Here is a 27,986-nt window from a genome sequence, read left to right on the forward strand (position 1 = left end):
CCAGCCTCTTTTGCAACTTTCCCAAGTCTGTGCACGAGAGGGAGAGGAGGAAAACTCAGAGGGAAGTGGCGTGGCTTCAACAGACTTTTTTTTGGCCCGTCTTTGTCCCAAAGCCTTTTGCTTGGCCCTGCTGAGACCATCGCTCTAAGAAGAGACCACGAGACTGAGCGAGGACTCCCAGCCGCCCTCAGAGCGGAGGCCGAGTGCTGCGCAGCCACAGCTGTAAGTGCCCCGGGAGTTTGTCTCAGTGCTTCTGTCTGCCCCCGCAGCCCTGGGAGTTATTTGGGTGTTTGGGTGGAGGAGTGGAGGCAGGGAATGCAAGGATGAGATTTCCAATCTGGCAGCTTCAGAGTTTAGATCCAGCCCAAAGATCCCACCCTGGAGAAGTTCCCAGGATGTGGCAGCAAGAAAGGACTTTCCTGCCTGTGCGAAGAGCTGGGGCCCAGCTCGCGACCCACAGAGGCCATCAGTCCCAGGACGCAGCTGCTGGCCCCGTCAGAAGAGGGCGGCGCTGCTGCCTCAAACCTGCAGGACCTGCCAGAAACTAGAGCCCTGGATGAGGGCAAAACCCTGCTGGCACCCAGAGTCCCCTTGTGACATTGACAGAGTGCCTTCTGGGATGCAACTGTGTTGGCCAGGGTCTCATCAGGGGAAGCTTGGCCCCTGGAGTAGGAAATTGTCACTCCTGTTCTAAATCATAAATATTTCTCCTTGCCCAGTGCTGCAATGCCAGGGGAGCCAATGAATAGGGTCAGACAGATCTGGGTTCTATACCCAGTTTACCACCAACTAGTTGTTCTTGACCCAGGAGTCCACTGGGCTTCAGTGGCATTTTGTAAACTGCAAGTGCTCTATAATTGCTAGGTATTATGTATTAATACAAATAATTTCTTTGGGCTTACAGATCAATCTCCCACCAAAAAGTTCCCACGGAGATAGTAACTTGTCTATATCTTTAGACCTACACAGTGCTGGGGCTTAGTAAGCACACCCTGCCTGTGCCGGACAGATGAACAGATGGATGGATGAGTGGATGGACAGTTGTTCATGGAAACCTCTAGAATCCCAGCATTGGTCAGGCTCTTTAGTGGGATACAGAGAAGTGTGAGGCACAGCCCTGCCCTCCAGGAATGGACAGTCTACTCGAGGAGACAAGACCCACAAATAACCTAAAGGAAAAGAGCACCGAGCCTCCTGAAACCAGGGCTGTAGGTGCACTTCCCAGAGGGAGCAGGTCTAGACCTGCTAGGGTTGAGGTGGGTGAGGCGGAATTGTGAGCATTACTGGGAGGTAACAAAGCCTTGTGCTCTCTACATAGCCTCTTTTCACAGACAAACTTTGCTTCCAAGACTGTAGGTCCCATTATTTTTTAGGGTGGATATATTTGTCCTTTTCCAAGGTATGGGATCGGGAGGGAAGGTCCTGAAAGTGGACGAGAGCCTGGTAAGATAGTATGATGGGGGCGGGAGACTGTCTGTTTCAGAATCCTCACCTGCCCCTGCTCACTAGTCTCCTGTCAGCAGAAGTGATACCCTACACAACACAGATGGGACAGAAGATTGTGCCTGGTTTCAGGTTGGAGTCAGCGGGGTAAGGAGAGAAAGGAAGTGAGAAGTGAGAGCGAAGGGGGTTCCAATGTTTTTGGAGTGCTGGTCCCAGGCCCAGGGGCTTGGCAACAACTCAGTCCTTCTTACTCCACAGGGGCTGAGCTACCCTGTAGCTTTGGCAAATGGGCAGGACCAGGACTCCAGGCTTAGAAGTGCTGCTAGGCAAGAAGGGGAAAGAGTTAGGGACCTCCAGTGGGGAGTGAGTCACTGCAAGTTCTGCTCTGTGTGGACCAGGGCTGGCAGAAGGTAGAGTCTTGCATTTCAGTCCTGCTTTTCACTGTTACTTAACTGTAGAGGATGACTCAGCCTGGCCTCTAGGAGGATTCCCTGGTTTGAAGCATCTGAGTCAGCTGAGTGGGTGGGATGAGGCTTAAAAAGACAGCTACTGCCAAAGCCCGGCAGAGATGACATGGAAAGGGACTCCAACCACTGTATGAGATCTGCATGTGCCTCCTAGGCGAGCCAGCCTGTGTCACCCCACAAGCCATCCCCAATTCCCACAGACCTGGTCCCAGTCACTCTCTCGTTGCTCCTAGTGACACTGGGCCCAAGGACTAGGCTCTTATAAAATAGCAGCCTCAGCAAACTCCTACCCTTCTGGGATGGGGTAGGGGAACCTACAGTGGCAGCACACCCTGAGTGAGCATCCAGGGGAAAGAAGCAGGGAGGAGGTGGGATGCAGGAGTCCAAAGTTAAGGCCGAGGTACTTACAAGGATCTTGAGCACTTTCTGTGTGGCCCTCAGGAGAAATACTCCTAGGAGCGGGAGGCAGCTCCATGGGGCCAGTCTGGCTCTACCTTTTGTGGATGTGGAAGAGATGACTCAAGCACAGGGTGGTGCTTGGCATCAATGACCTTTGAGGTCCTTGCAGGAGTGTACTGGAGCAGGCTCCATGCTGGTGGCTTGAAGTCAGCCATGGTGTAAGTGTTTACACCATAGGAAGTGGCAAGCATGACCAACCAGGACCCTGGCCTCTAGACTCACCCCCTCTCCCAGTTGGTAAACAATTATCTGGATCCTTCCCAACTTGGGGACCCTGCTGTGCTGTAAGATCATGACACATGTCACCTGCAGAGGAAGCCACAGCCACGAGTGATGTCCATTTTACCCATGAGGGAACAAATGCCCCAAGGTTCAGTAACCCACCCAAGGTCACAGATGTGTGGAGCCGGGATGAGAATTCTGAGTCCTGAACTCACGATCACTCCATGGTACCAGACGGCCTCACTCTCTTGCCCACAGAAGGAATTTGTCCTATCTGAAATCACGCTCAAATTACTTTGGCCTGCCATCCACACGTCTTTTTAAAGAAATGTTAAGTGATTATTTGATATTCTTAAATTACAAAAACAACTTAGGCTTGTGTAACAAATTTTAAAGCAAAACATATATAACATAAAATGATAACTCTCAGCCTCTAATCTACCTTTCCCATCTCTCTTATGAATCATTTAATGTACATCTGCCCTTAGCTTTCTGTATCACACCATATAAAACGTTCAGTGATTTTCTTTTTTCTTACTTAAAGGCCTCATGTATAGCTTCCCACTTCATTATTTCATGTTTTTAAAACTGCCCTTGGCCAGGCGTGGTGGCTTACACCTGTAATGCCAGCATTTTGAGAGGCCGAGGTGGGAGGATCACTTGAAGCCAGGAGTTTGATACCAACTGGGGCTACAAAGCATGATTCCATCTCTACAAAAAAAGAAAAATAAAAAATCAGCCAGTCATGGTGGCATACACCTATAGTCCCAGCTACTTGGGAGGCTGAGGCGGGAGGATCCCTTTAGCCCACGAATTTGAGGTGGCAAGGAGCTATGATCATGCCACTACTGCCAATTGTTCCAGAGTATTAATAGATCAAACTTCATGTAGAGAGTCTCATACTGATGGACAGTTAGATTACAACAATGCTTTAACAATCACCTTTGTACAAATATGTGTTTGAGCATATGTGTGAGTATTACTATAGGACAGATTCCTAGAATGAGAACCTAGGCTGTATGCATATTAAGTTTTGATATTGTCCAATTGCCTTCCAAAAAGACCATGTTAATTCATACTCTACCAACAATATACAAGAGTGTTTCCCCAACACACTTGCCAACCCCTAACATTGTCATCAATCTTTTTAAATTTTTGTCACTCTACTGGGTGAAAATAAATGGTATTTTGAAATGTCAATTTCCTTGATAGTAAGGTTGAGTGTGTTTTCAAAGCTTACTAATTCTTTATAAGATTTCAGTTGGTAACTTGTTCATGTTCTTTGCTCATTTTTGATAGGTGTGTTGCCTTTTATTATCTATGAGTGCTTTACACATTATGCATAGTGACCTACTGTTATGTGTCTCACACATACCTTCTACCTTCCTCGTCCAGCCCCAGCTTTCCCTTCCTAAGCATGCCGCTGGCCTCCCTCCATCAAACGCTCACCCATCCAGCCCCTGAGCTCTCTAACAGGGGCACTATGGAGCAGGGCATGTAAGTCTCATTCTAGTTTTACAGACAGTAGAACCCAGTAGTTAAGAGAGCCGGCTCTCGGGTTAGGCCTGGACTCCAATCCCAGCTTCAAACCCTGCTCTGACACGTGCAGGCTTTCTGTCTTTAGGGCTGAACTGCTTAACTGCTCTAAGCATCCATTTCTTCAATGGTAAAACAGAGATAATAATAGTATCAATCTCACAGGCTATCTTTGTGTGCGATAAAATAGCTAACGTTTCTTGAGTCCTTAATTTGTGCCAGTAAATGTATAACAATATTCTATGAATATTGTATTCTATGTGTTCAGTGTATTACAATAATGTATAATTTGTTTAACCCTCACAATGCTATTGTGTATTTGTGTATTCACAAAGCCCTCAGCACAGTGCCCACCAAACAAATGTTAGCTTGTAACATGAGATGTACTCCAGCACTGCTGCATGGTCCTGTGACAGCGTGTGAAAGCATTGCCCTCTGCCTAGCATGCTGTGTCTCTGACCCTGTGGTCAGTCCTGACATATAGCTCCTGTTGGGCAACTCCAGTTCTCTCTACCCCCACTGTACCTCTCTGCCACTTTGGCAGCCTTTCTCTGTCTTCTCCAGCTCTCCTAGGATTTTGCTGAAATTCACCAAATCTGAGCCCAATGCCCTAGATTCCTGTGCACACAGATTCTATGGGTTCAAACTCTGATGATTAGGAGGCATGACACAGGAAAGTCTTCTCAGCGTTTTTTGTTTGTTTGTTTGTTTGTTTGAAACGGAGTCTCACTCTGTCACCCAAGCTGGAGTGCAGTAGCGTGATCTCGGCTCACTGCAACCTCTGCCTCCCGGGTTCAAAGGATTCTCCTGCCTCAGCCTCCTAAGTAGCTGGGATTACAGGTGTGCGCCAACAAGCCCAGCTATTTTTTTTTTTTTTTTTTTTTTTTTTTTTTTGCATTTTTAATAGAGATGGGGTTTCACCATGTTGGCCAGGCTGGTCTCGAACTCCTGACCTCGTGATCCGCCCACCTCGGCCTCCCAAAGTGCTGAGATTACAGGCTTGAGCTGCCGCACCCTGCCTTCTCAGCCTTTGATTCAAATACTAGCTCTTCCACTTACCCCCTGTGCAGGCTTGGGTGAGTTGTGATTACTCAGCTTCTTGGAGCTTGGTTGTACTTGTCTCAGAGGGTGATGGTGAAGATGGCCTGCCCTCGGTGGAATACTTAGCACAGCCCACTGCAGGGGCTCAGCCAGTGCTGCCTCTTCTCCCACTTTTTCCTGCCTGCCTTTGGTGCTGACTTTCTTTCTAAGGCATTGTGTTGCTTTTTAAAGCTAAGCTAGCATGTTGTATCAATGCCTTTAGGAAACAGCTTCCCTTTGCTCCTAGGCCCCTTCCAAAGTGATAACAAATACTTCGAGAGCCATGCTTTTTCAGGGGTTTCTGAACCATTTCTCCTTTGACTGATTTCCCTCATGGACAGCAGCATCCATTACAAAATGCCAGCCCAGGTTCAAGCCTTGAACTGCCTTGTTCTACATGTTGGAATATAGGAAATGTTTGCTGAGTGAATGAATGAATGAATGAATGATTGAGTCAATGCCAGGATCTTTGGTCAGATATTCACAGTCCATCTTAATCTTGCTTTCTCTCCAGCCTTTCCTTCCTTTACACCTTTCACCTCACCCTTCCCTGAAGCAAATCGGCCACTTTCTCCATTCATCTGTTCCCAAGGCTTTGGTTATTTCATTCCCTCCCCAACCACATGCTTCATTTCTTCAGGACCTAGTTCTGCTGAATTCTCAAGCACTTTCCCTGTGCCTCTCCTGGGGTGCTGTGTACTTTCTCTCTGGGGCCATCACTCAGCCCCTGTCCTTTCTTCTTTGATGACTCCCTGTGGTGGATTCCTATTTGTTCCATATCTGTGCTGTTCCCAGTGGCTAGTACAAGACTTTGCATGCAGTAGGCATGTAGGCATTTGAAGCATGAATGGATGGACCATCAAGAAGACCCATTGCTCACCATGCCAACCCAGCACTCTTGGGTTACAGCAGAAGTTCCAGTGCCACCAACTCCAGCTCCTGGGACAAACAGCTCTGAGCAGAGCTTCAAATCACCTTTGGTCCATGATATGGTTTGGCTTTGTCCCCACCCAAAATCTCATCTTGAATTGTAATCTGAATTGTAATTCCCATGTGTTGGGGAAGAGACTTTGTGGGAGGTAATTAGATCATGGGAGTGGTTCCCCCATGCTGTTCTTATAATAGTGAGTGAGTTCTCACAAGATCTGATGGTTGTTTAAGAGGCTTTTCCTCACTTTGCTATACACTTCTCTCTCCTGCTGCCATGTAAAGAAGGATGTGCTTGCTTCCCCTTCCACCGTGACTGTAAGTTTCCTGAGGCCTCCCCAGCCACGCGGAACCAACTGAACCTCTTTCCTTCATAAATTACCCAGTCTTAGGTAGTTCTTTATAGCATGAGAACAGACTAATACAGTCCATGACATGGTTCATGAAGGGGACACTAACAATCCTAAATCTCTGGGGAATTCCCGTTTTAACTTTGTGTCCCAACTCTCATGGCCAATGATGCCCAGCTCCAGCAGATAAGACATTTTTCACCAAGAAGACATCTTGAGTCTTTGGGGCTTAGCTGGTTCATTCTCCAGTTGGAAAGCCCAGACTCAGAGAGGGGAAGTAACTGGCCCATGATCACACCGTGGCAAAGTGAGAACCAGAACCAACACCTTAGGATGTCCTATTTACAGCTTTTTTCCAAGTACCAGGGGAAATACAAGCTGGCCGACTTTTGACACCTCATCTGAGCAGAGTCAAATCAAGGTTTACTCAGCATGCTTAGTGCATCCAAAGACAAACGACCCAGGAGTCCGGGATAGTACATATGCATATGTGCATGTATGGGTGAAACAAAGGGCCAGTTAAGCATGTATCCTACAACAGTTTTGCTTTACCTTGTTAAAAACACACACACACACACACATACATTTACATTTCTCTTATAGGAACAAGACATATTTATTGTAAAAAAAAAAAAAAAAGAACGTATTAAAAAGCATAGAGAAAAAAATTAAAATCATGTAATTTCCTACCACCCAGAATTAATAACCTACGTTTTTTAATTGACAGATAAAAATTGTACACACTTACCATGTACAACATGTTGTTTTGAAATATGCATACATTGTGGAATGGCTAAATTGAGGTAATTAACACCTGCATTATCTCACATACTTATCTTTTAGTGGTGAGGACACTTAATATAAACTCTAGTAGGAATTTTCAAGAATACAATACATTGTTGTTAACTGTAGTCACCATGCTGTGTAATATATCTCTTGAATTTACTCCTAGCTAACTGAAATATTTTATCCTCTGACCAACATCTCCCCAACTGCCCACCCAGCCCAGCCCCTGGTAACCACTGTTCTACTCTCTACTTCTATGAGTTCAATTCTTTTAGATTCCACATACAAGTGAGATCATATGGTATTTATCTCTTTGCCTGAGTTATTTCACTTAACATAAGGTCCTCCAGATTTACCCATGGTGTCATAAATTGTAAGTTTTTTTTAAAGCTGAATAGTATCCATTGTGTACATGTACCACATTTTCTTTCATTGATGGACACTTAGGTTGATTCCATATCTTGGCTACTATGAACAATGCTGCAGTGAACATGGGAGTGTAGACATACTGATTTCATTTCCTTTGTGTATATATCCTGTGGTGGAATTGCTGGAATTTTTAATATATTTCTTTCCAGGCCTTTTTCTATACAAGTGGGAACTCATTTAAGTGTTGGGGTGGTATTTTGTGTACAGTTTACCATCTTCCATTTTCTATTTAGATCTTAAGATATCCTAGGATCCTATTTAGATCCTAGGGCACGAACGTTTTCCCATATTATTGTAATATTCTCAAAAATTCCATTTAATGGCTGCTTAATAGTTCATTGTGTGCTATGGTTTAACCACTACTTTAGTGTTGGATATTTATAAACAGTACAGTGAAGAACATTCTTGAACAAGTCTTTACTCACATTTCAGATAATTTCTTTAGGACAAATTCCTAGAAGTGGAGGGTGGGAACATTTTTAAGGCTCTCAACACTTGCTGCCAATAGCTTTCCAGAAACATGGATGAATTACACCCCTGCCAGCTGCATTAGAGAGGAGCCTTTTGATTCTGCAGTTGCAGCAAGACCTCAGACTGGGGGAGGGGCACTCTTCCACCCAGAGCCTCTGGGCAGTCCTGACAATGGACCCCTTGTCCTGCCCACCCCCATCTCTTCCTCCTGCACGCCCCTCCATCCCTGGCTCCAGGCTGGGCTGTCTGCAAGGCCTGTGTTCAATCTGGTCCTGCCTTCTTGGCACTCCAGGCTGCCTCCAAGAGCTGGGTTGGTAGAGCTGAGGGATGAGAGATGTACCTGTTCTGGAGGGTCACCACCCTTCCAGCTTTGGGGAGGCCCCCAGAGAAAGTGAGGGAGAAGATGTATGAAGATTGCTGAATTACGTGCCTTTTTCAGAGAACCCCACCCAGTCTCCAGGGCAGTAACTTGCCCATTGAAAAGGGGAAAGCAGAGGCCACACTCAGTGACAATGGCTGTAAGGAACACTGGCCAGCATGTGGATGACCTCTGTTTCCTTACAGGCTCTGAAGCCCCTCCATGAATCCCCGGAAGAAGGTGGACCTGAAACTCATAATCGTCGGAGCCATTGGGTAAGCCAAGCTCAGCTCTGGGAGTTGGGAAGCAGCCCCTCACCCAAGGACAGTGAGACTCCCGGTATGTTCCCATCTCCCATAGGTCCCTTTCTGATTCAGGGTGACACCAGCAACGGTATCCCACCCTCCAGAAAGCTTAGTTGGGAGAAAGAAGCTGTGTGTAAACAGATGGTTTCTAGTCCTAGATCTGCAGTGACTCTGCAGTAACCAGCTGTGTGAATTAGGCAAGCCATTTAGCATCTATCTGTCCTCCCACGTCCTACACACACAGAAAAAACCTGACCATCACTGTAAGATATTCCACTGTCTCCAGACTACTCTGCTCACTCTCCTTGGCTTCTACTTCTGGAAACCATTTCCTACTCCCTTGCTATTCAAAGTGTGGTCCATGGACCACAGAAATTTGAAATTCAGAATCTCAGGGAGAGACAGTGGCAAGAGGGACCTGGGGAGATTCTGAGAATGGTATGGAAGCATGTGCACGTGTGTTTGCATGTGTGTGTTCACATGTGTCTGGAATTTTCCTCAGTGTGGGAAAGACCTCCCTCCTTCACCAATATGTGCACAAGACGTTTTATGAGGAATACCAGACCACGCTGGGGGCCAGCATTCTCTCCAAGATTATCATATTGGGTGACACAACTTTGAAGCTACAGGTGAGCAGCCTTCCTTTTCCCTCTTCAAAGTACATACACTGAAAATCCGCCCCACGCCCCGACAGCCACTCATGTAGCAATGTGCACCAGAGCTGGAAAGGTCTAGAGCAGAAATGGGCAAACTTCAGCTCATGGACCAAATCTGGTCCACCTCCTATTTTTGTAAATAAGACTGCACTGGGGCACAGCCATACCCATTGGTTAACTTATCATGTTATGCACTACAATGGCAGAGTTGAGTAATAATTGGCATACAGAGACAGAATGACCTGCAAAGCCTAAAATATTTACTATCTGCTCCTTATAGAAAAAAAAGCTGATGCCTGATCTAGAAGGAAGGGCATTAATCCAGGAGTTGAGAGTCCCCATGCCTAGTCTCAGGTTCTCTGGAAAACTTGGCAGGTGATCTTAGGCAAGACATTCCCAAGGTCCAAGTTTCCAAATCTGTCAGATGGGAATAACAATTCCCACCTTGATGACCCAGAGGAAAAATGAGAGGTCGGATGTGAAATTACTCTCAGGATGTTAAATGTTACTGCAGAGGTGTTGGAGTGTATGTGTGTGGGAGGGTCAAGATGCCTCGGTGTGAAAGAACCATATGCACCTGTACCAGGGCTTGCTGCCCCCTACCCAGCACAAGAAGCCTTGACATGATGTAACCCAGCTGGGCCACCTTCCAGCTACTCATCACAGCCCCATGGGGCGGCTGCTTTCTCCTCCAGATCTGGGACACAGGCGGTCAGGAGCGGTTCCGCTCCATGGTGTCCACGTTCTACAAAGGCTCCGATGGCTGCATCCTAGCTTTTGATGTCACCGACCTGGAGTCTTTTGAAGCCCTGGATATCTGGCGGGGTGACGTCCTGGCCAAGATTGTCCCCATGGAGCAGTCCTACCCCATGGTGTTGTTGGGAAATAAGATCGATCTGGCAGACCGGAAGGTACCGTTCATTCATTTATTCATTCAACAAACATTATATGAGCATCCACTATGTGCCCAGAACAGTGTTAGGTCCCACACATACAGAGCTGAATCAGGCATAGTCCTTACTTCAGGAATTTCACAGTCTAGTAGTGGATACAGACACTTTAAAAGATAATTATAAAATAAAATGATAATTATGATACAATATGGTAAATGAAATAATAGAGATATACCTTGGGCATTAAGGAACCACAATAAAGGGGCATCTACCCAAGCCTAGAATATAGGACAGGCTTCCTAGAAGAGTTGGGGTCTGGGCTGAATAAACAGCATGATATAAACTGAGAACTAAAGGCAATTTTGTCCAGAGACAGGAAACAGAGGAGTTAAGGCATCAGATGTAAGCAGGAGGCAGGTCTCAGTGGAATTTGAATTAATCTGTAGCACAGGGTTTCTGCCTAGGGTCAAGTTGGAGGTCTGCACTTATAAATTCTTAGGTATGCAAGTTTTCTGGGGAAGTAATAATTTTTTTATTAGCTGAACCATATACCAGACCATCGGGTTAACCGCTTGACAGCTGGTCTGCCCTGTGACTACAGTGACCCCACTTGTGTTTACCATTACAGGGCACTGAGAAGACAGCACTTTTAATCCTTGCCTACTAATGAGGAAAGAATATGGCAGACTGAATTTGTAAAAGATGCTCTTGGGCCAAAAGTCCAGATGCCACCAAAAAGAGCTGTTTAAACCAAGTTTCTGTTTTTAGTGTTTCAAATAGAGAAAAGTAATGGGGAACTGGATCATCTTGTCTGAACTGCATTTTCACAATGGTTCAAATTGAGAAAAGCAATGGAAATGAGGCATCATTTGGCGTGATGAAGTGTGTTTATGCATGGAGAAAGGGAGGGAGGGATGGTGCTTCCAACTGAGCTACCATCTACAGAAGGGAGAGCCTCTGGTTCATAGAGAAAGAAACATTTTTGGTTTCGACATGCTGAGTTTGAGGAGCTTGTACAACTAGTTGGAAATGGCCAGCAGTCTTTGGAATGCATAAGAATGAAATTTCAAAGGAGAAGTATGTGCTGGAAATAGAGATGTAGGAGTCATCTGTTCCATGGTCACTTCAGGTTGTAAACTCCATGTCAATTCTCTAATTACAAATATCCAGCCTCAGATAATAAGCAAGGTCTTAAGTCCATTCAAAGGCAAGGTGTCTCCATTTTTTCCCCCACTGGGACCAGCTGTGGGTGAGAACCTTGTGGTCTAAAAGAGGGAATAGGTCCTTAGAATCTCACGGCCAAGCTTGATGTCCACACTTCCTCCTCTTGTCTGGGGTAGTAATTCCAGTTTCAGACCCTGTCAGGAGTAAAGCAGGAAGAGGGAGAAGAGGTCAGGAGGGCAGGGCAATTCTAATTTGACTGGTACTATCATAAGACAGTCTTGGCTGGGCGCGGTGGCTCACGCCGGTGATCCCAACACTTTGGGAGGCCGAGGCAGGCGAATCATGAGGTCTGGAGTTTAATATCAGACTCGCCAACATGGTGAAACCCCGACTCTACTAAAAATACAAAAGATTAGCTGGGCGTGGTGGTGAGTGCCTGTAATCCCAGCTACTTGGGAAGCTGAGGCAGGAGAATCGCTTGAACCAGGGAGGCGGAGGTTGCAGTGAGCCGAGATCGTACCACTGCACTCCAGCCTGGGCAACAATGTGAGACTTTGTCTCAAAAAAAAAATTAAAAAAAAAGACAGTCTCGCACTCTCTGGCCTGACAGGTGTTGCAAGCTCTTTCTTCTGTGGGTCACTCGTGTGGGTTCTTCGGAAGTCTCCACTGGGAACATTTCGCTGTACCTCCCATGACAAGGGTCTTGCATTCTCCTCAACCCCTAGCTTTCAGCATCCCCACCCCATGGGGGTCACCTTTTCCTCCAAGCAGTTTCTAAGTGGGATTTAGCCGGCCCCAGCCTGTTGTGCACTCTCTCTCTCTCCCTTGTTCTCTCTCTCTCTCTCTTTGTTGAATCCACATGTCCTTCACAAGGTACACACATGTATTCTGGCTCCACTGGGGGACAAGGGTAAGCTGGTGCTCGGTGCAGCCTCTTCTCTCTCTGCCCTGTTGCCTGTTGCCTCAGATCTCAGGTATGTGTCAGACACCAGTCCACCATGTCCACCAAACTCCAGGGGTTGTACATTGACAACTCTCCTCAACACCATCTTTCAGCTAGAGGTGAGTCCTTACCTGTTCCTCCTCTTGGGAGAAGCAGGGGTAGTTGTACCCACAATACAACTCTCTCCAAGGAAGTCCCTCCTAATCCTCATTTTCAAGCCTTTTATATCCATGCTGTGGGATTTCAAGTCATCCAGGAGAGTCTTGGTCATGAGCCTTTGGGGATATGTACCCAGGGTGGACTGTCTCCACTTGCTTTATCTCTGACATCTGTCCAGTTGTTGTGCCTCTGCCAAAACTTTCATTTTAACTTCCATCTTGTTTCTTGTCTGTAGGGTGGGGGGAGGGCAGCTGGGGGAGTTCAAGACCAAGAGTCAGTGAAATAAGAGGTGCCATCTTCTGTTGAAAGGGAGGAAACCAATACGAGGCTTAAGAACCATGAGGAAGCTTTGCCGGTTACTCTTGGAAGAAGTGGGAGGAGGAGCTACTTGGGGACAAGGACAAGATCTGATGGGTGACACCAAGGACTCCACCGAAGGAGGAGACCATGAGTTTGAGGTGGGGTCTGTGTAGGGTACAAGCCAGGAGCAAGGAACTTTGGACTAGGGCTTTTCCAACCAAGAGAAGAGGAAGGACAGAGCTGTGAGGGCACCAAGAAACCATGAAGGAAAGAAGAGGGACCAGGGAAGGCGGAAGGGCCAGGGCTGGGGTGGTAGAGGCTGGGGAGCAGGGCAGCAGGAGGGAGGGCCTGAGGGGGTTGAGGGAAAGGAGATCAGAGCACAGGATACCAGGTTTCTTCTTTTACAGAGGTCCTGAGAGGAAGAGGCTGACATGGAGAGAATGTGGGCAGCAAAGGATTTCTGAGGCTACCACGAGAGGTGGCCGTTGTGTGTTGAGGGGTTAGGAAGCCTCACTAGATGGCAAGTGTTGAGTGAATGAGGGGCATCTGGCAAGGTGAGGAGGGCAGGTGTTGACTTGCGGGAGTAGAGGGGGTCCAATCCAAGCCTCAGAGTTGGGTGAGCTTTGGTGTCCAGAGAGAGGAAGAACAAAGGTTTGAAAGAGGCAGTGAGGCACCAGGCAAGCCAGCCCCCTCTCTTGGATCTGTGATGAGTAAAGTCTGCAAATAGCCCCAGTGCGGAGGGCAAGAGGGGGCGCTGGGGAAGCATGACTCTAGGAAAAACCCAGGTTCAGCCAGACAGGGAGGTCCCTGGAGAGTGGAGGAGGGGTGAGGAGAGGAGGGAGGAGAGGGGAGCCTGTCTCCCAACAAGGTAGGCCCAGGGATGGGGTTTGTAGGGAGGTGGACTAGGATAGGGGAGGGGAGGAGGCACTGAGCGATAGTGAAATCAGAACAGGGACGTGGAGAGGAGGAGGTGGGTGGGAGAGAACAGAAGCACTTTAATTCTGAGACGACCTGGGATTATAAAGCCCCAAGAGGGGAAGCTGGGAAGTGCCAGCCTTCAAATGTCTTTACTCTGCACAAACCTAGCAAGGGCTCTGCCTTCCCCTGGCCAGGTGTTGACATGGAGAAGGAGCCAAGAGGTACATTCTTGTGGGGCGCCTTCTCCTCGGATGAGGGCTCACACCCGCCCACCTGGTCCATATGCCTGCATTACCTCCTCTGCGGGGCGGAGACCAGAACACAGACTTCCTGAGACTGAGTAATAATAGGAAGGATGTGATTTCCATAATGGAAATAATGGAACGAGGAAATGATCCTCCTTATTATTATCTCCAAGGGACAGCTGGGAAAATACAGCAGCTTCTCCTATCTAATAAGAAGAAAATGAGTATTTAAAAATGTACTGCAGCTTGGCCCAGTGACTCACGCCTGTAATCCCAACACTTTGGAGGACCAAAGTTGGGGGATAGCTTGAGCCCAGAGTTCGGAACCATCCTGGGCAACATGTCGAGACCCTATCTCCACAAAAAAAAAATTTTTTTTTAAATTAACCGAGTGTGGTGGCACACCTGTATTCTGAGCTACTCAGGAGGCTGAGCTGGGAGGATCTCTTGAACACGGGAGGAAGAGGCTGCAGTGAGCTAAGATCACACCACTGCGCTCCAGCCTGGGCAACAGACCAAGACACTGTCAAAAACAAAACAAAACAAAACAAAACCGCACACACACGCACACATCATATATACACACATATACATACATATATATACGCACACATGTTTATAATATATATAGCGCCAGTTTAGGAAGGTGAGAAAATTCTGAAGATGAATAGTGGGGAATGTACAGTGTGAATACAATATGAATGTACTGAATACCCATGAACTGTATGCTTAAAAATGGTTACAATGAGTCAGGTACATTTTATCTGTAATCCCAGCACTATGGGAGGCTGAGGTGGGAGAATTGCTTGAGGTCAGGAGTTCAAGACCAACCTGGGCAGCATAGCGAGACCCCCCCCCCCATCTCTCCAAAAACAAAACAAAACAAAAATTAAAAAAAAAAAAAAGTGTTTCATTTAAAAATAGTAAATTTTATTAGGTATATTTACCACAATAAAAACAGGCATATATAGCCAGAATAATTTTAAAGAAATTACTGATTTAGCTTAAAAAAAAATCCCTGCTCCTTCTACAGAAGGTAATAGGGAAAAAAATAGTTTGTTAGAAAGAACAGCTTTGCTGGCATCTGTGCTACCAGGAGTTTGTTCACTGGGGCACGAATTATTTGCTGTGTGCTCAGGTGGGTAATTTCTGATTTACCAGTGATTCCGTAGACTTAAGATCATGTTTTCTAAAAATATCCTTTGTTATTTTTAGTGATGGCTTAATGGTTTAGAAATTAGTATTTGACATGCTAATTTTAGCACTTGTATAATCGATTATTTTAAATGCACATGAGATGGAAAAGCATCATAAATAAAATGATGCCAGCTGGACTAATTTTGTCAAATGTTTGTCAAATGAACAAGCAAAATTGTAACCAGAAAAGTGAAATGTCAATAGTATATTGTTGACCAAAAGTAACATTAATGCAAGCAATACTTGCAGAATTGTCATACTTCCCAAGTCCCCAGTTATCACACCCTGAGCTTATTTTCAGAGTCAGAGCCTAAATTATAAATAACTTTCATTTTATAAATAAAAGATGAGACAATTTTTAAAATCATGAAACTGTCTCTGGGATTGGAAGAGAAAAGTGAAAAATACTGTCTGGGTAGCTTTCTTTCCAGGCCAGCTTTCTGAGGTTGGGGTGGGGAGGAGGGGGAGATATAAAAAGAATGTTAATTTGCAACATAATCACAATGATATTTCGGAGTCTGTATGCAATCATTCGAAACCAAACAGAGAGCAGGGAGAAATGAGATTAAAAGTCTGCCATAACCGGGCACTTGGGTAGATCTGGTCATGGTAAGTCAGAGGAAAGGGTCAGCTGAGATCAGCTGGGACTTTTTATCCCAGTAAGACAGACATTCCCAGGACCTGCAGGAGCCACAGAGACAATTAAACAGGGGCAGTGTTTGATCTGCCTCGGCCTGCGCTGTGTTCTGAGAGAGGGGTGGATGGTCCTTTCTCCATGAGAAAGACCTTGGCTCTCCTAAATAAATTGAAATGATAATTATAAAGTACCAGGCTCAGCAAATGCTCAATATGTGCTCATTTCCCCTTCCCCAAATAATCAGACATCAAACTCGGTGTACCAATTGTCTTTGGAAGTAACCCAGAGGGCTTCCAGAGCATTTCCAGGCCAACATCACAAATTGAACGCCATTAGCACTTGAGTGGAGATGTAGTCATTCAGCCTGTGCCTAGTGGCTCATATGTGCCAGGCCAAGAGCTGAGCTCCTGACCCTGAGCTCCCAGAGGAAGACAGAAAAGGAGAGGCATGGTTCTTATGCAGCGCCTTGTAGAGGGCGACTCAGACGTCAGGGGGAGCACTGAGCTGGGGCTGCATCCAAGCTCTGCCTTCTCTCAGCTGTGTGATCTGGGGCAAGTTGCTGAACCTCTCTGAGTCTCAGTGTTTTTGTCTATAAAGTGGAACTGACAATGCCCATCTCACAGGGTTATGGAGAGGATGAGATGAGTTCATATATGATAAAGTGACGTTTAACACAGTGCCTTGGCCTATAGTAGGAGCTTATTAATTGTTCCTAGGACCCTACCCTGGGGAAGCAGGGTCAGCCGAGACCCGAGTCTCTGCCCAGCAACAGGCCTCCTGAGTGTGAGCCTCCTTAGCTGGGCTGGAGAAGAAAGTCCTCCGTTCCAGCCCTTCCTGGTTGGTGTCTCTCATGTGCAGCTCCCTTTGAAGGGACTGACAAAGGAGGAAATGGTGGAAGAAGTTCTTAGTTTAGGCCTTAGGAAGGCAGCAAAATGCAGTGGGCTGTAATTCCACCAGGCCTGTGTTCAAATCCTGCTCAACCTCACAAACTCTGGGCAAGTTTTTTTTTTCTCCAGGCCTCCATTTTTTCATCTGTGAAATGGAGCTAACAGTTCCCACCTCCTACATTTATAAGTAAAGTTATAGACACTTGGGAGGTTCTCAATAAATGGGAGTGGTGGTGGGCCTGGTGGGGATGGTGAGGATGTGATGGTGGCAATGGTGGTGATGGTGATGATGGTAATACAGGAACCATACTTATTTCTTCCCCCATTCAGGTACCCCAGGAAGTAGCTCAAGGCTGGTGTAGAGAGAAAGATATTCCTTACTTTGAAGTCAGTGCCAAGAATGACATCAACGTGGTGCAAGCCTTTGAGATGCTGGCCAGTCGGGCTCTGTCGAGGGTGAGTGGCTGTGGTGGCAAGACCTGCTAAGACTGCCCCCTGGATTGGGGAGGGTCTCAGGAGCTTCCAGAGAAGAACATCTGGGATACGGGCAGGGATGTGGGTGGGAAGGGATTGCTCATCATCTCAGTTAATTAGCTATGGAATGGGTTCAACAGCACTCCAGTTCTGGAACCGCAGAATGCCGGAGGTAGAAGGCTACCTTAGAGCGTGCAGTCAGCGGTCTGTCAGTCCAGCTAACTAACCAAATCCCTTGTGGAGTATCTAAAAACTCCAGTCCTGTACCTCAGCCCTGGAGATCCTAACTGAGGAAGGGTTTGAGAAGGGATGGTCCAGTCCAACCTTCATTGGCAGGAGGTGCCAGGCATTCACCCAAGTGAAATATCAAACCTGCAGGAGTTACTGACATCTTCCAATCAAAAAGATGAATAGACGTAGACCCCTAGGTATGAAGGTTCGTCAAGAATGTGTTGAGTGTGTGGCAGGCACTGTACAGGCCCCGGGACCCTCTGTCTGAAGAAGCAGGCAGATAGGCCCCTAAGTGATTGTAATACAGTGTGGCATGGTGGGACAGGACTTGGGGTAGGGCCTAGAGGAGGGGCACACAGACAGCCCATGCCACAGGGCAGGGGAGGGGGTGGGGAGGAGGGAAAGTGAAGAAGGGATTGGGAGAAGGGAGCAGTTTAGGTTGATGGCCAGGTTTCCAGCTTGGCAAATGAAGGGACAATGGATTAGTGATTCCATGAGCCAAGCAAGACAGGGAACAAAGGAGAAAGCAGGGGCTTCACGAGAGAAAGGAGTAATGATGTCCATGTGAGCACATTGCATTCAAGGTTCCTTGAGACACCAGGTGAAAACATCTGAATTCTGCAAGGAGGTGGGGAAGACCATGGAAGGCTGCCTGGAAGCAGTGGCGTGGTTTTAACGTCAGTCTGGTGTGGAGTTTGGAAGCCCTGGGATTGGCAGGGGGAGGGGCTCAGCTTGTGTCATCGTTCTGCCACATCTCATCAACATGGGCTTCTTAGGAGAGGGGAAGGGATCATCGCAGCAATGGTTCTGAATTGAGGAAATGGGCAAATAAGGGTAGGGGACTGGAGGCTTCCCCTATGTGGAAGCATCCACCGCCCCCATGGGCTGCCCTCTGCAGCTGCTCTGGAAAGAAGTGCTCCAGGCCCCAGTGAGAGGTTGTCCCAGACAGAGAGAGGCAGCAGCGACCTCTAGCGGCTGCTCAGGGAGAAGATCCCAGCTAGGCATCCTCAGGCTTCAGAGCCCTGATCTTAGGGTTCCCCTGACCCTCACTGGCTTTTCTGCTTCCCCTCCAGCCCTCACTGTCTCGGGAAAGGGAAAGCAGCGAGGTGTCCATCTCTTAGTGCTTGGTCAAGAAGTAGGTGGTGTAGTCTGCTCCTGAAGCACAGGCGTGCCTGCTCTTGCCGTCCTCCTGGAGTGCTGAGGAACGCTGTTTGCCCTCGGTGGTGATATTGATCAATAATCCTCCACAAGCACAGTGCAGCGACTGCCAAATGCTTAGTCACCAGGAAGCGTCCATCAGCCCACAGCCTGTGTCTGTGCATGGTTAACACCTGTGCTATCTGAGGAAGGAGTATCCTTTCTTCTTCAAATGATGTCCTTCCTACTGTATTGTGGGTAAATTAGGACCTTCTGACTCTGTCGCTGTTACAACGTGGTGCTGTTTAGTAGAAGTGGCTTGTCTGCTTGTTGTTTTTTTTAAACACCCTTTCTTGGCAAAAGACTAAATGGGTAGCAATCCATGTCAGTCCCCCATGTTTATGGGGCATGTGCACTGATCAGAAGTCTGGAAGTCACAGGTGTGGTACCTGCAGTCAGACTGGCCTGGATTTGAATCCTGCCCTGGTTCTTTCAAGTGGACCCCTTGGCAAGACATATGGCTATTCTGAGCTTCCATTTCCTCTCTATAAAACGAAAATAATTTGAGTCCATAAATATCCATTGAGTTGTCAGGCTAGACCTGGAGATACAGCCCTCAGTGCACTTGAGGTCAGTAGAGTGAGATATCCATAAGTGACTGTCCTGGAGTGACGTGAGTGCTGTGGGGTGTGTGATTAAGGTGAGAAGGTGACTCCCAGGCAGCTGGTGGTGAGGATGAGTGAGGATGCCTGCTCGGAGAAGTGACATGTCAGAAGGTTTGGAAGGCAATTCACAGTTTGCAGGTGGAGATCGTAGGCCATGATGGGTGTAAGCCAGAGGGGAAGAAGGGCAGAGAGAAGGCCAAGACCAGAGACCCAGGCATGAGCTCATGGGGCTTACAGGAGACACCTACTATAGGTCTCGTTGGCAAGAAGAAGAAACCTGGCGTGGAGGAATGTCAGAGCATGGGGACATAGTTCGTGATGAAACCAGCAAGGCCACCAAGGCCTGGTGAAGCCCGACCAGGAGTTCAGACGCCATACCACAGGCCCACGCCTTCCACATGGCACTGCTAGGCCACCCAGGGTACTGAGGAGCTCACCCAGGACCTTGAAACCCAACAGGGCACAACTTTCTGCAGTGTCTTTTTTGCTTAGAAATTTGAAGGAGAAACATTTTCACATAAAAACAAACACACTTAACTGGGCATAGAATGTAAAATTCACATCGATTCTTAAGATGAAACAGAAGTTTACAAATATAGATTTTGAAGTCAAAGAAAAGTTTTCAAAGGCATTTCCTATAAGGAACTTCCCTTCCTTCCCAGGGAGATCGTAGGTTCATTTGCTCCAGCCCAGGGTGTTTTGAGAGGAGGATGTGGGAGGTGCTTCTACAATAAGGAGTGAGCCCTCAACTGGGGTGAGGCTCTGAAGTTGGAATGATCTGGCTTTATACTCAGCTCTACGTCTCACTGTGCGTCCCTGAGCAAGTCATGCAGCCTCCCTAAGCCACCACTTCCCTAACTTTAAAGTACAAATAATAATATCTTCCCCATGAGGTTATTGTGAGGGTTAAATAAAATACTATTGTAGTGCAGAGAGGGCATTACGTGCTGTTTTATTTTTTTGTTTATTTTTATTTTTATTTATTTATTTATTTTGAGATGGAGTCTCACTCTGTCGCCCAGGTTGGAGTGCAGTGGCTGGATCTCAGCTCACTGCAAGCTCCGCCTCCCGGGTTCACGCCATTCTCCTGCCTCAGCCTCCTGAGTAGCTGGCACTACAGGCGCCCGCCGCCTCGCCCGGCTAGTTTTTTGTGTTTTTTAGTAGAGACGGGGTTTCACCGGGTTAGCCAGGATGGTCTCGATCTCCTGACCTCGTGATCCGCCCGTCTCGGCCTCCCAAAGTGCTGGGATTACAGGCTTGAGCCACCGCGCCCGGCCACGTGCTATTTTTAAATGGAGCTGTGTCATAGGGTTTTCAGCAGGGGAGCTTCGTGCTACCGAAAGGATGGGCTCCATGGGTGGTGATGAAGAGGCTACTGCAATAGTCCAGGCGTGAGAGGATAGAGCTGGCAAGGTGAGGGTGAATTAAAGAGACTTTGGAGGTAGAAACGTCAGGAGCTGATGATGATCAGGTGCAGGGAGAAAGGAACAGGAGCAGTTTAGGCTGATGCCCAAGTTTCTAGCTTGGCAAATGAAGGGACAATGGATTAGTGATTCCATGAGCCAAACAAGACAGGGAACAAAGGAGAAAGCAGGGGCTTCATGAGAGAAAGGGGTAATGACGTCCACATGAGCACATTGAATTCAAGGTTCCTCGAGACACCAGGTGGAAACGTCTGAGTTCTGCAAGTGAGCCTTGTAGTAAAAAGAGCAATATGTGAGGCACCTGCTGAGAGCAGAGTAGGTGTTCAGTTAACATACTGAAAGAGACCAGAGTAGGTGTTCAGTTAATATTCTGAAAGAAACCAGAGTAGGTGTTCAGTTAACATGCTGAAAGAAACCAGAGTAAGTGTTCAGTTAACATTCTGAAAGAAATCAGAGTAGGTGTTCTGTTAACATTCTGAAAGAGACCAGAGTAGGTGTTCAGTTAACATTCTGAAAGGAAAGAAGATAGGTAGGTTACTTTAGTAACCAAGTTAGCCACATTCAAGGGTTAGGGTATTTAGTTATTACAAAATACAACAAAGGATGCCCTAATAATTAAAGAAGAGATACCCACCAGCTTTGAAGATGTGGAGTGGTGAGGTTTTGCTCCTAGAAAGTTAGCAATGCCAGCCGGGCATGGTGGCTCACACCTGTAATCCCAGCATTTTGGGATTACATCCGCCGAGGCAGATGGATTGTTTGAGCCCATGAGTTTCAGACCAGCCTGGTTGAAACCCCATCTCTACCAAAAATATAAAAAACTAGCCAGGCATGGTGGCACGTGCCTGTAGTCTCAGCTACTTGGGAGGCTGAGGTGGGAGGATCTCCTGAGCGCAGGAAGTCAGGCCACTGTAAACCGTGATTGGGCCACTGCACTCCAGCCTGGGCCATAAGAGTGAGACCCTGTCAAAGAAAGGAGGAAAGGGGAAGGGGAAGGGGAAGGGAGAGGAGAAAGGGAAGGGGAAGGAAGAGGGGAAAGGGAAGGAGAAGGGAGTGGGGAAGGGGAAGGGGAAGGGAAGGGGAAGGGAAAGGGGAAGGGAGAGGGGAAGGGGAAGGGGAAGGGGAACGGGAAGGGAAGTGGAGGGGGAGGGGAAGGGGAAGGGGAGGAGAAGGGGAAGGGGAGGAGAAGGGGAAGGGAGAGGGGAAGGGGAAGGGAGAGGGGAAGGGGAGGGGGAGAGGAAGGGGAGGGGGAGGGGAAGGGGAGGGGGAGGAAAAGTTAGCAATACCATCCCTGCTGGGGCTTGTCAGGCCCAGCTCCAGTAGCATGAGATATCGCCTAGAGGCCCAGTTCTGTTGGGGTTAATTGGAAAAAGACAGAATCACCACATCCAGTGGAGGGAAGCGGGCCGGCAGGTGGCTGCTCAGTGAATCACAGCAGCTTTACACGGTCCTCAGGATGCAGGACTTAAGGCAAGGCCACTGGGCCACTGGGGGGGACAGGGACAGACTCCCCCAGTCACACCCCCACTGAAATGCTGCAAGCATTGGAATAGCATTTTATTACTTGCACAGTTAGATTCACAAGTTGTCAAGAGGCCTGGGGCCTGGAGAACAGAATAACATAGAAACCTAATTATGGCCTGGAGGTGTTGCAGAAAATCTGAGGAATAAGATGCTGCCATTGTCAGTGAAAATGATGTCGTTAATGGAAAGAGCTCAGCGGTGACTTGGACCCGGGGAAGGTACGGATGTTATTAGGGCAACACTGGCATGAAAACCTCAGGCTTTGCCCGTGCAACAAATGAGGACGCCTCTCACACCTACCCCCGACGGCACTTGCTCTGCTGGTCCCAAGATCCTACCAGGGTGGGGTGAGGGATGGGGGATCCCCAAGAAATCAACTCTGTGACGAAGGACTGGACCCCAGGTTCAGCATCACGAGCTCTGTGCCGTCGGGTTAAATTACTGCTCAGTCTGGGGATGGCAGGGAGTGATGAGGTGCCAAGGGATCTTCTTATGTATTTGGGGGGCCCAGCATCATCAAGGTGCAGGAGGCAGGGATGGATACCGCCTCCTGAGGTCCAGGGTCACGACCATTCACCAGCTGGGTGTCTGGCCTGAGCCTGGGAGCTGCCAGGGAGATAAAATCAGAGAGGAGGAGGCAGCACCCCTGTCACTGGAGGTTGCCCCCCTGAGAAGGACCCTTGAGATGGACTGCCAGGGACAGTTTTGCGTGACACACAGGAGGCTCCGCCCCTGCTCAGGTCCACGCCAATGTAGCACAAACCCCTTCCACACAGAGTGCATGCTCATCACTCACCCCGAGGCCCGCAGTACTGGCTGTGGGAGGAACATGAAGGAGATTGAGCTCTGTGACTAGCGGAGGCCACAGCAGCGTGAAGAGATGGGTTCCTTGAAGAAGAAACCCTTCATTCAGCCTGAGGAACCCATCTGCTTAAAGAAGGGCCCTCTCCATATCACCCCAAGCCCTGAACTGGGTCGGGGGCAGGCTCTTGGTGAGAAGTGGAGCCAGCTGGAAAGGCAGAAGCTTGGCAGACTGAGAAGGGGCTTCCTTTGAACCCTTGTTGGGACAAGAGAGGCTGGAGAAGCAAAAGGGCCCAGGATTAATATTGAGTCCATCTTAGGGAGGGCTCCCTGGACGCAGCCAGCACAGAGGACCGACTGGGTTTTTCCAGGCAAGAGTAGGGAAATGGGCAGAGGGAGTAGGGAAATAAGCTGGGAGATGGGCAGAATGAAAAGGAGGTTGGGGGTATTGGAAAATTTGCGGGAAGAGGTCTCCAGGAGAAATGAGGAGTGGCCATCACCTCTGCCTGAGCCCAAATGACACCTCAGCTGTCCCCTCTGGAGAATGGAAAATTATAGGACATGGCTGGAGGTCAGGAGACTTGGGCCTCTAATTCAGACACTGACCTGCTCTGGGCTCCTGGGAAGAGGCTGGAGGGGGAACACAGGGAAGAAGGAGGGTGGGGAACACCAGTGGCTTCCCTGTCTGGGCCTCAGTTTCCCACAAGTACAATAGGGAGGAAACAAGAGCCCAGGCTCTGAGGCCCATTAAGAAATGAAGGGTGGGCGGTGCTCTCTGCACCTCAGGACATGAATGCTGGCCTCTCTTTCCTTCCCCAGTACCAGAGCATCTTAGAGAATCACCTCACAGAATCCATCAAACTCTCGCCAGACCAGTCAAGGAGCAGATGCTGCTGACCTCCGGACGCCTGCTCTGGACGCCCAGAAACAGAGCCTGCCCCAGGCCTGGTCATCCCAGGCTTGAGAACAGATAACCATCACCCTCCAGCCCCACTGCCTGCCCAAGCACAGCGCAGGGGACCTAGGCTCTGCGGCAGAGCCCTTGACCCGGTGCTGGGCCCAGAGTCAGAGGGCAGCCGCTGGCTCAGGCTGAGTCTAGTGACAGCGTCTGGGTGAAGCTGGAAATGTCACAGCCAAACCCTGGCCCTGCAGAAGTCACAGTTTCCACAGTGGCTGCACATTTCCCCACCCATCCACCCCTCAAACACTCCCACTCCAGAACGCATATCTCCGCAGACCAGCCACTGACTGGAGTCTGGTTACATCCTCCTGTGGACAGACCTTCCCTACCCCCTCCCACCTCACACCCCTCAGCCACAAGCAAAGCTTTGGACAGTGGCACAGCTCAGCCTCCCTCAACAAGCAGACGAAGGAGTAAAGCTCTGGACCCCACGTGCTGGGCCTGCCTCACTTCCTGGCAGAAGCTCTCATGCCTGAGACCCCCTCTGCTCCCTCCAGGGTAGAGGACTGAGGGAGCACAGGAGAAGGCACGAGGGACCCTGGCTCATTCCTCCTTGCTGGGTGCTCAGGCAACTCACATAAATCTCTGAGTCTCCGTTTGTTTATCTGTCCTGTGGGGGTGATATTTGCCTTGCCTGTATCACAGTGCGGTTTTGAGACCAGAAGCTGTGCTTAAATCTAGTAGCTGTTGTCGATATGCATTTATTTACCTCTTTGACAAGTATTTTTGCATATCTACTATGGACAATGCATTGAAGTCCAGTGACAAACAAAACAGACAGGGACCCTGCCCTCCTGGAGCCAACATCTGGTGAGGGAGAGAGGCAATGGATGCAGACTCTAGAGAGATACTTCCAAATAGCAGGTAAGTGCTATAAACAAGGGGAAACAGGGTAATGGGATAGAGTGACAGGGGCTGGGATGAGTTGCTATTTTAGACGAAGTGGTCCAGGAGGGCTTCACTGAGGAGGTGGCATTTGGTCTGACGGCTAGAGAATGAGAAGGCAGCTGTCACCTGAGAGCTGGAGAAAGAACATTCCAGGGAGAGGGAGAATCAAGGCCCAAGGCCCTGAGGCAAGAACAAGCTTGCCATTTTCCAGGAACAGTGAAAAGACATCCATTGACCTAAGACTCAAAGCTACTGTCCCAAAGACAAACCGAAGGGGACCCAGTTCCCTTGGGAGGCTCCTTGATGCTCTGCTGCCTGACCACCAGAGGGCAGCAGTGCTCCTTCTCTTCCAGGCTGAACAGAAAGTGGGTGCTCATGAACGCTTTAGGAGCTGGGGTTTTGTCCTTCAGATCCTCAAAGTTTGTTCACGGGCTTGGGGGCATATTCAGCCCTTTGGGATTTGTGAGGCAGAGAATTCCAATTTCTTAAGCCTAGTAAGAAATGAGCAAAAACTTCAATATACATGACTCAGGCAAGAAATCAGCATCTGCGGCAAATGCTGGAATGAGACGCAAGAAAGCTCATGGAGTTTCCATCCCAGCAGATTCTAAGGCTGGAATCTTTTGCTTCCGGCTCCAGGCAGCACAGACAGGGCCCAGCCTGCAGAGGGTGGGCAAGATGTCCTCTCAGGGTCTTCAATGGCCAAGTCCATGCCCACCGCAGAATCTTTCTACCCAGAAGTATCCTTTCCTGAGTTCCAAGCAGAGCTGGGGATGTTAGCCTATGACTGTCATCTGACTTGGAAGGTACACCTAGGGGTCAGGGGGAGATCAGCAGGGGAGTCTGGGGGCCGCTTCTCCCCGCACCTGGCTCTAGAGTGTGAACTGGCTCATTCTGGACACCAGCATGGAGCCAGCACAGGAACGGGGGTGTAGTGGGAGGGGAGCGCGGCCTAGAGCACAAGCTCTATCTGTGTCCTTCAGAAGTCCCGGGGAAAAATGATGCGCCGTCATGGGAATGGCATTTTGCACATCACACAGGCTGTCCTGGGAGTCAGGCAGACTGGATTGTCAAGTGTGGTGTGTATATAGCAGCTTGTGCACTGCAGTGGACATGTGGACCATTTCTAAAGGTCGCAGCAAATAATAAATGTGTCCTTCTTTGTTTTTATCTTTTGTGCTACTTAGATTTTATAGTTATAAAAATATATCTACATGGTTTGACATGAAAAAGATACTAAAAGGCAGACAACTAAAAGTGAACTGAGACTGGCTACATAATGTACAGAACCCAGGGCAAAATGGAGATGCCGGGTCTCTTGTTCAGACATTGTTAAGAGTTTCAAGACAGCAACAACAGAGCCTTCAATCAAGGATGGGCCCCGCTGAGGGCAGGTCACTCATTCATGAAATCAATCCTTAGCAAACAATGAGTCTCAGACACACTGCAGCTAGAATGGAAAAGATTCGGGGTCTGCAAGAGCCAGAGCCACGCTGAGATTCAATGCGAGTTCCAAACCACACATTTTACACCTTCTTCAGACTCAGGAGCCAGGACAGAATGTTCCAAATGTAGGGTGGGGATTGCAGGGGCTGAGAACCCACAGCCTCCATTCTGTCACAACCAGGGGACACCTCAACCCATCTCCCAAGCAGAGGGAACTGAGCCAACAATCTGTGCACCACCCCCACCCCACTCCCACCCTGCTCCCAAGTCTGGGATTGGCCCTCAGTGCCCACCCCAGCAGGTATAGGGATTGGCAGAGGAAGGCAGCATCTGGGAGCTGTGACTTCAGGCCGGGACAAGTGGCACCCACTGGAGCCTGGATGGGGGTGTACAGGCAGCACTTCTGGAGCCCTTCATCTCCATCCCCATAAAGAAGAGGGCCAGGATGAATAAGACCACCCTGTGTCCAGCACAGCCCCGCTCTGAGGCACAGCTCCAGGCTGCCACCGAACAACAGAGGTAATCCGGGCCAGGGATCTGGGTGGCACACGCCCTTGCGGCTTGGGAAAAAACAAAACCAAATCTTATCACCAAATAAACCTGGGCTGGGCCTGGGCGGGTGCCAAACTGCCCATGGGGATTTTGGGAAATGCTGACTGTTCCTGCCATTTGCTCCCACTCAACAGAAGTCCCCAACCCTCACTGCGTGAGTCCACCAGCCACAGGCAATACCTCAAGCAGGTCCCTGCAAGGTCAGGTGCCAGGCGGCACCCAAGATGTGGGAGTCCTGGGACCGCACAATTCAATGGGGTCCGCAAAACAGTCACACAGGCAGTGACACTGGACTGGCTGAGAGGTGTGTGGCAGCCTAGCCGTGACAGTGGGCTGTGCGCACTCTGGGACGCTCCCTAATGTGCGATGGGGACGGGCCAGGCTAGGCAGGAAGTTGAACTCCTGCAGAGGGTCAATGGCCTGTACCAAGATTGTATACATGTCTGGGGGTGGTGTGTGTTGTGTGTGGGGGTGGTACGTGGTATGTGTGTGTCTTTGATGTGGCTGTGTGTGTGTGGTGTGTGTATGGTATGTGGTATGTGTGATGTATATGTTGTGTGTATAGTATGATGTGCATTTGCAGTGTGTGTGGTGTGTGTGTATGATGAGTGTTTGTATGTGGTGTGAATGGGTGGGGTCTGAGCATGAGTGTGTGTGTGGGTGGGTGTAGGTGGCATGTGTGTATGTGTGATATGTGTGTGGTGTAATGTGTGTGGTGTGTATGTGATATGTGTGGGTACGTACATGTGTGGCATGTGTGGTGTGATGTGCATATATATGTGGTGTGCATGTGTATGATGTGTGGTGTGGTGTATGTATGTGTGCACGTGTGCTGTATGTAGTGTGACCTGTGTATGTGTAGTGTGGTGTATGTGTGCTTGTGTGTAGTATGTGGTGTGTGCGTGTGTGGTGTGTATGTGGTATGTGTGTGGTATGAGTACTGTGTGTGGTATGTGTGATGTAATGTGTGTGTATATGTTTGTATTGTGTGTGAGGGGTGTGGGGGTAGTATGTGTGGTGTAATGTGTGTGTATGTGGTGTGTGGTGTGAG

The 27,986-nt window shown here is 48.7% G+C and overlaps 1 protein-coding gene across 3 annotated transcripts; it reads left to right on the forward strand.

Annotated features, from left to right (window-relative positions):
- On the forward strand, window positions 1-26,107 carry RAB7B (RAB7B, member RAS oncogene family). 3 transcript variants are annotated; one of them, XM_007988701.3, is made up of 6 exons: window positions 1-222; window positions 8,735-8,803; window positions 9,336-9,462; window positions 10,185-10,400; window positions 17,163-17,288; window positions 20,002-20,349. In XM_007988701.3, the coding sequence occupies exons 2-6, from the start codon at window positions 8,751-8,753 to the stop codon at window positions 20,071-20,073; spliced, it is 594 nt and encodes a 197-aa protein (XP_007986892.2). In that variant the 5' UTR covers window positions 1-222; window positions 8,735-8,750; the 3' UTR covers window positions 20,074-20,349. The 3 variants fall into 3 exon arrangements, with proteins under 3 accessions (XP_007986892.2, XP_007986893.2, XP_007986891.2); XM_007988702.3 differs by lacking the exon at window positions 20,002-20,349 and adding an exon at window positions 18,611-19,988; XM_007988700.3 differs by lacking the exon at window positions 20,002-20,349 and adding an exon at window positions 23,908-26,107 and having other exon boundaries at window positions 3-222.
- The last annotated feature ends 1,879 nt before the right edge of the window (window positions 26,108-27,986 follow it).

This window comes from Chlorocebus sabaeus, chromosome 25, assembly GCF_047675955.1.
Source record: "Chlorocebus sabaeus isolate Y175 chromosome 25, mChlSab1.0.hap1, whole genome shotgun sequence".
NCBI classification, from domain to species: Eukaryota; Metazoa; Chordata; class Mammalia; order Primates; family Cercopithecidae; genus Chlorocebus; species Chlorocebus sabaeus.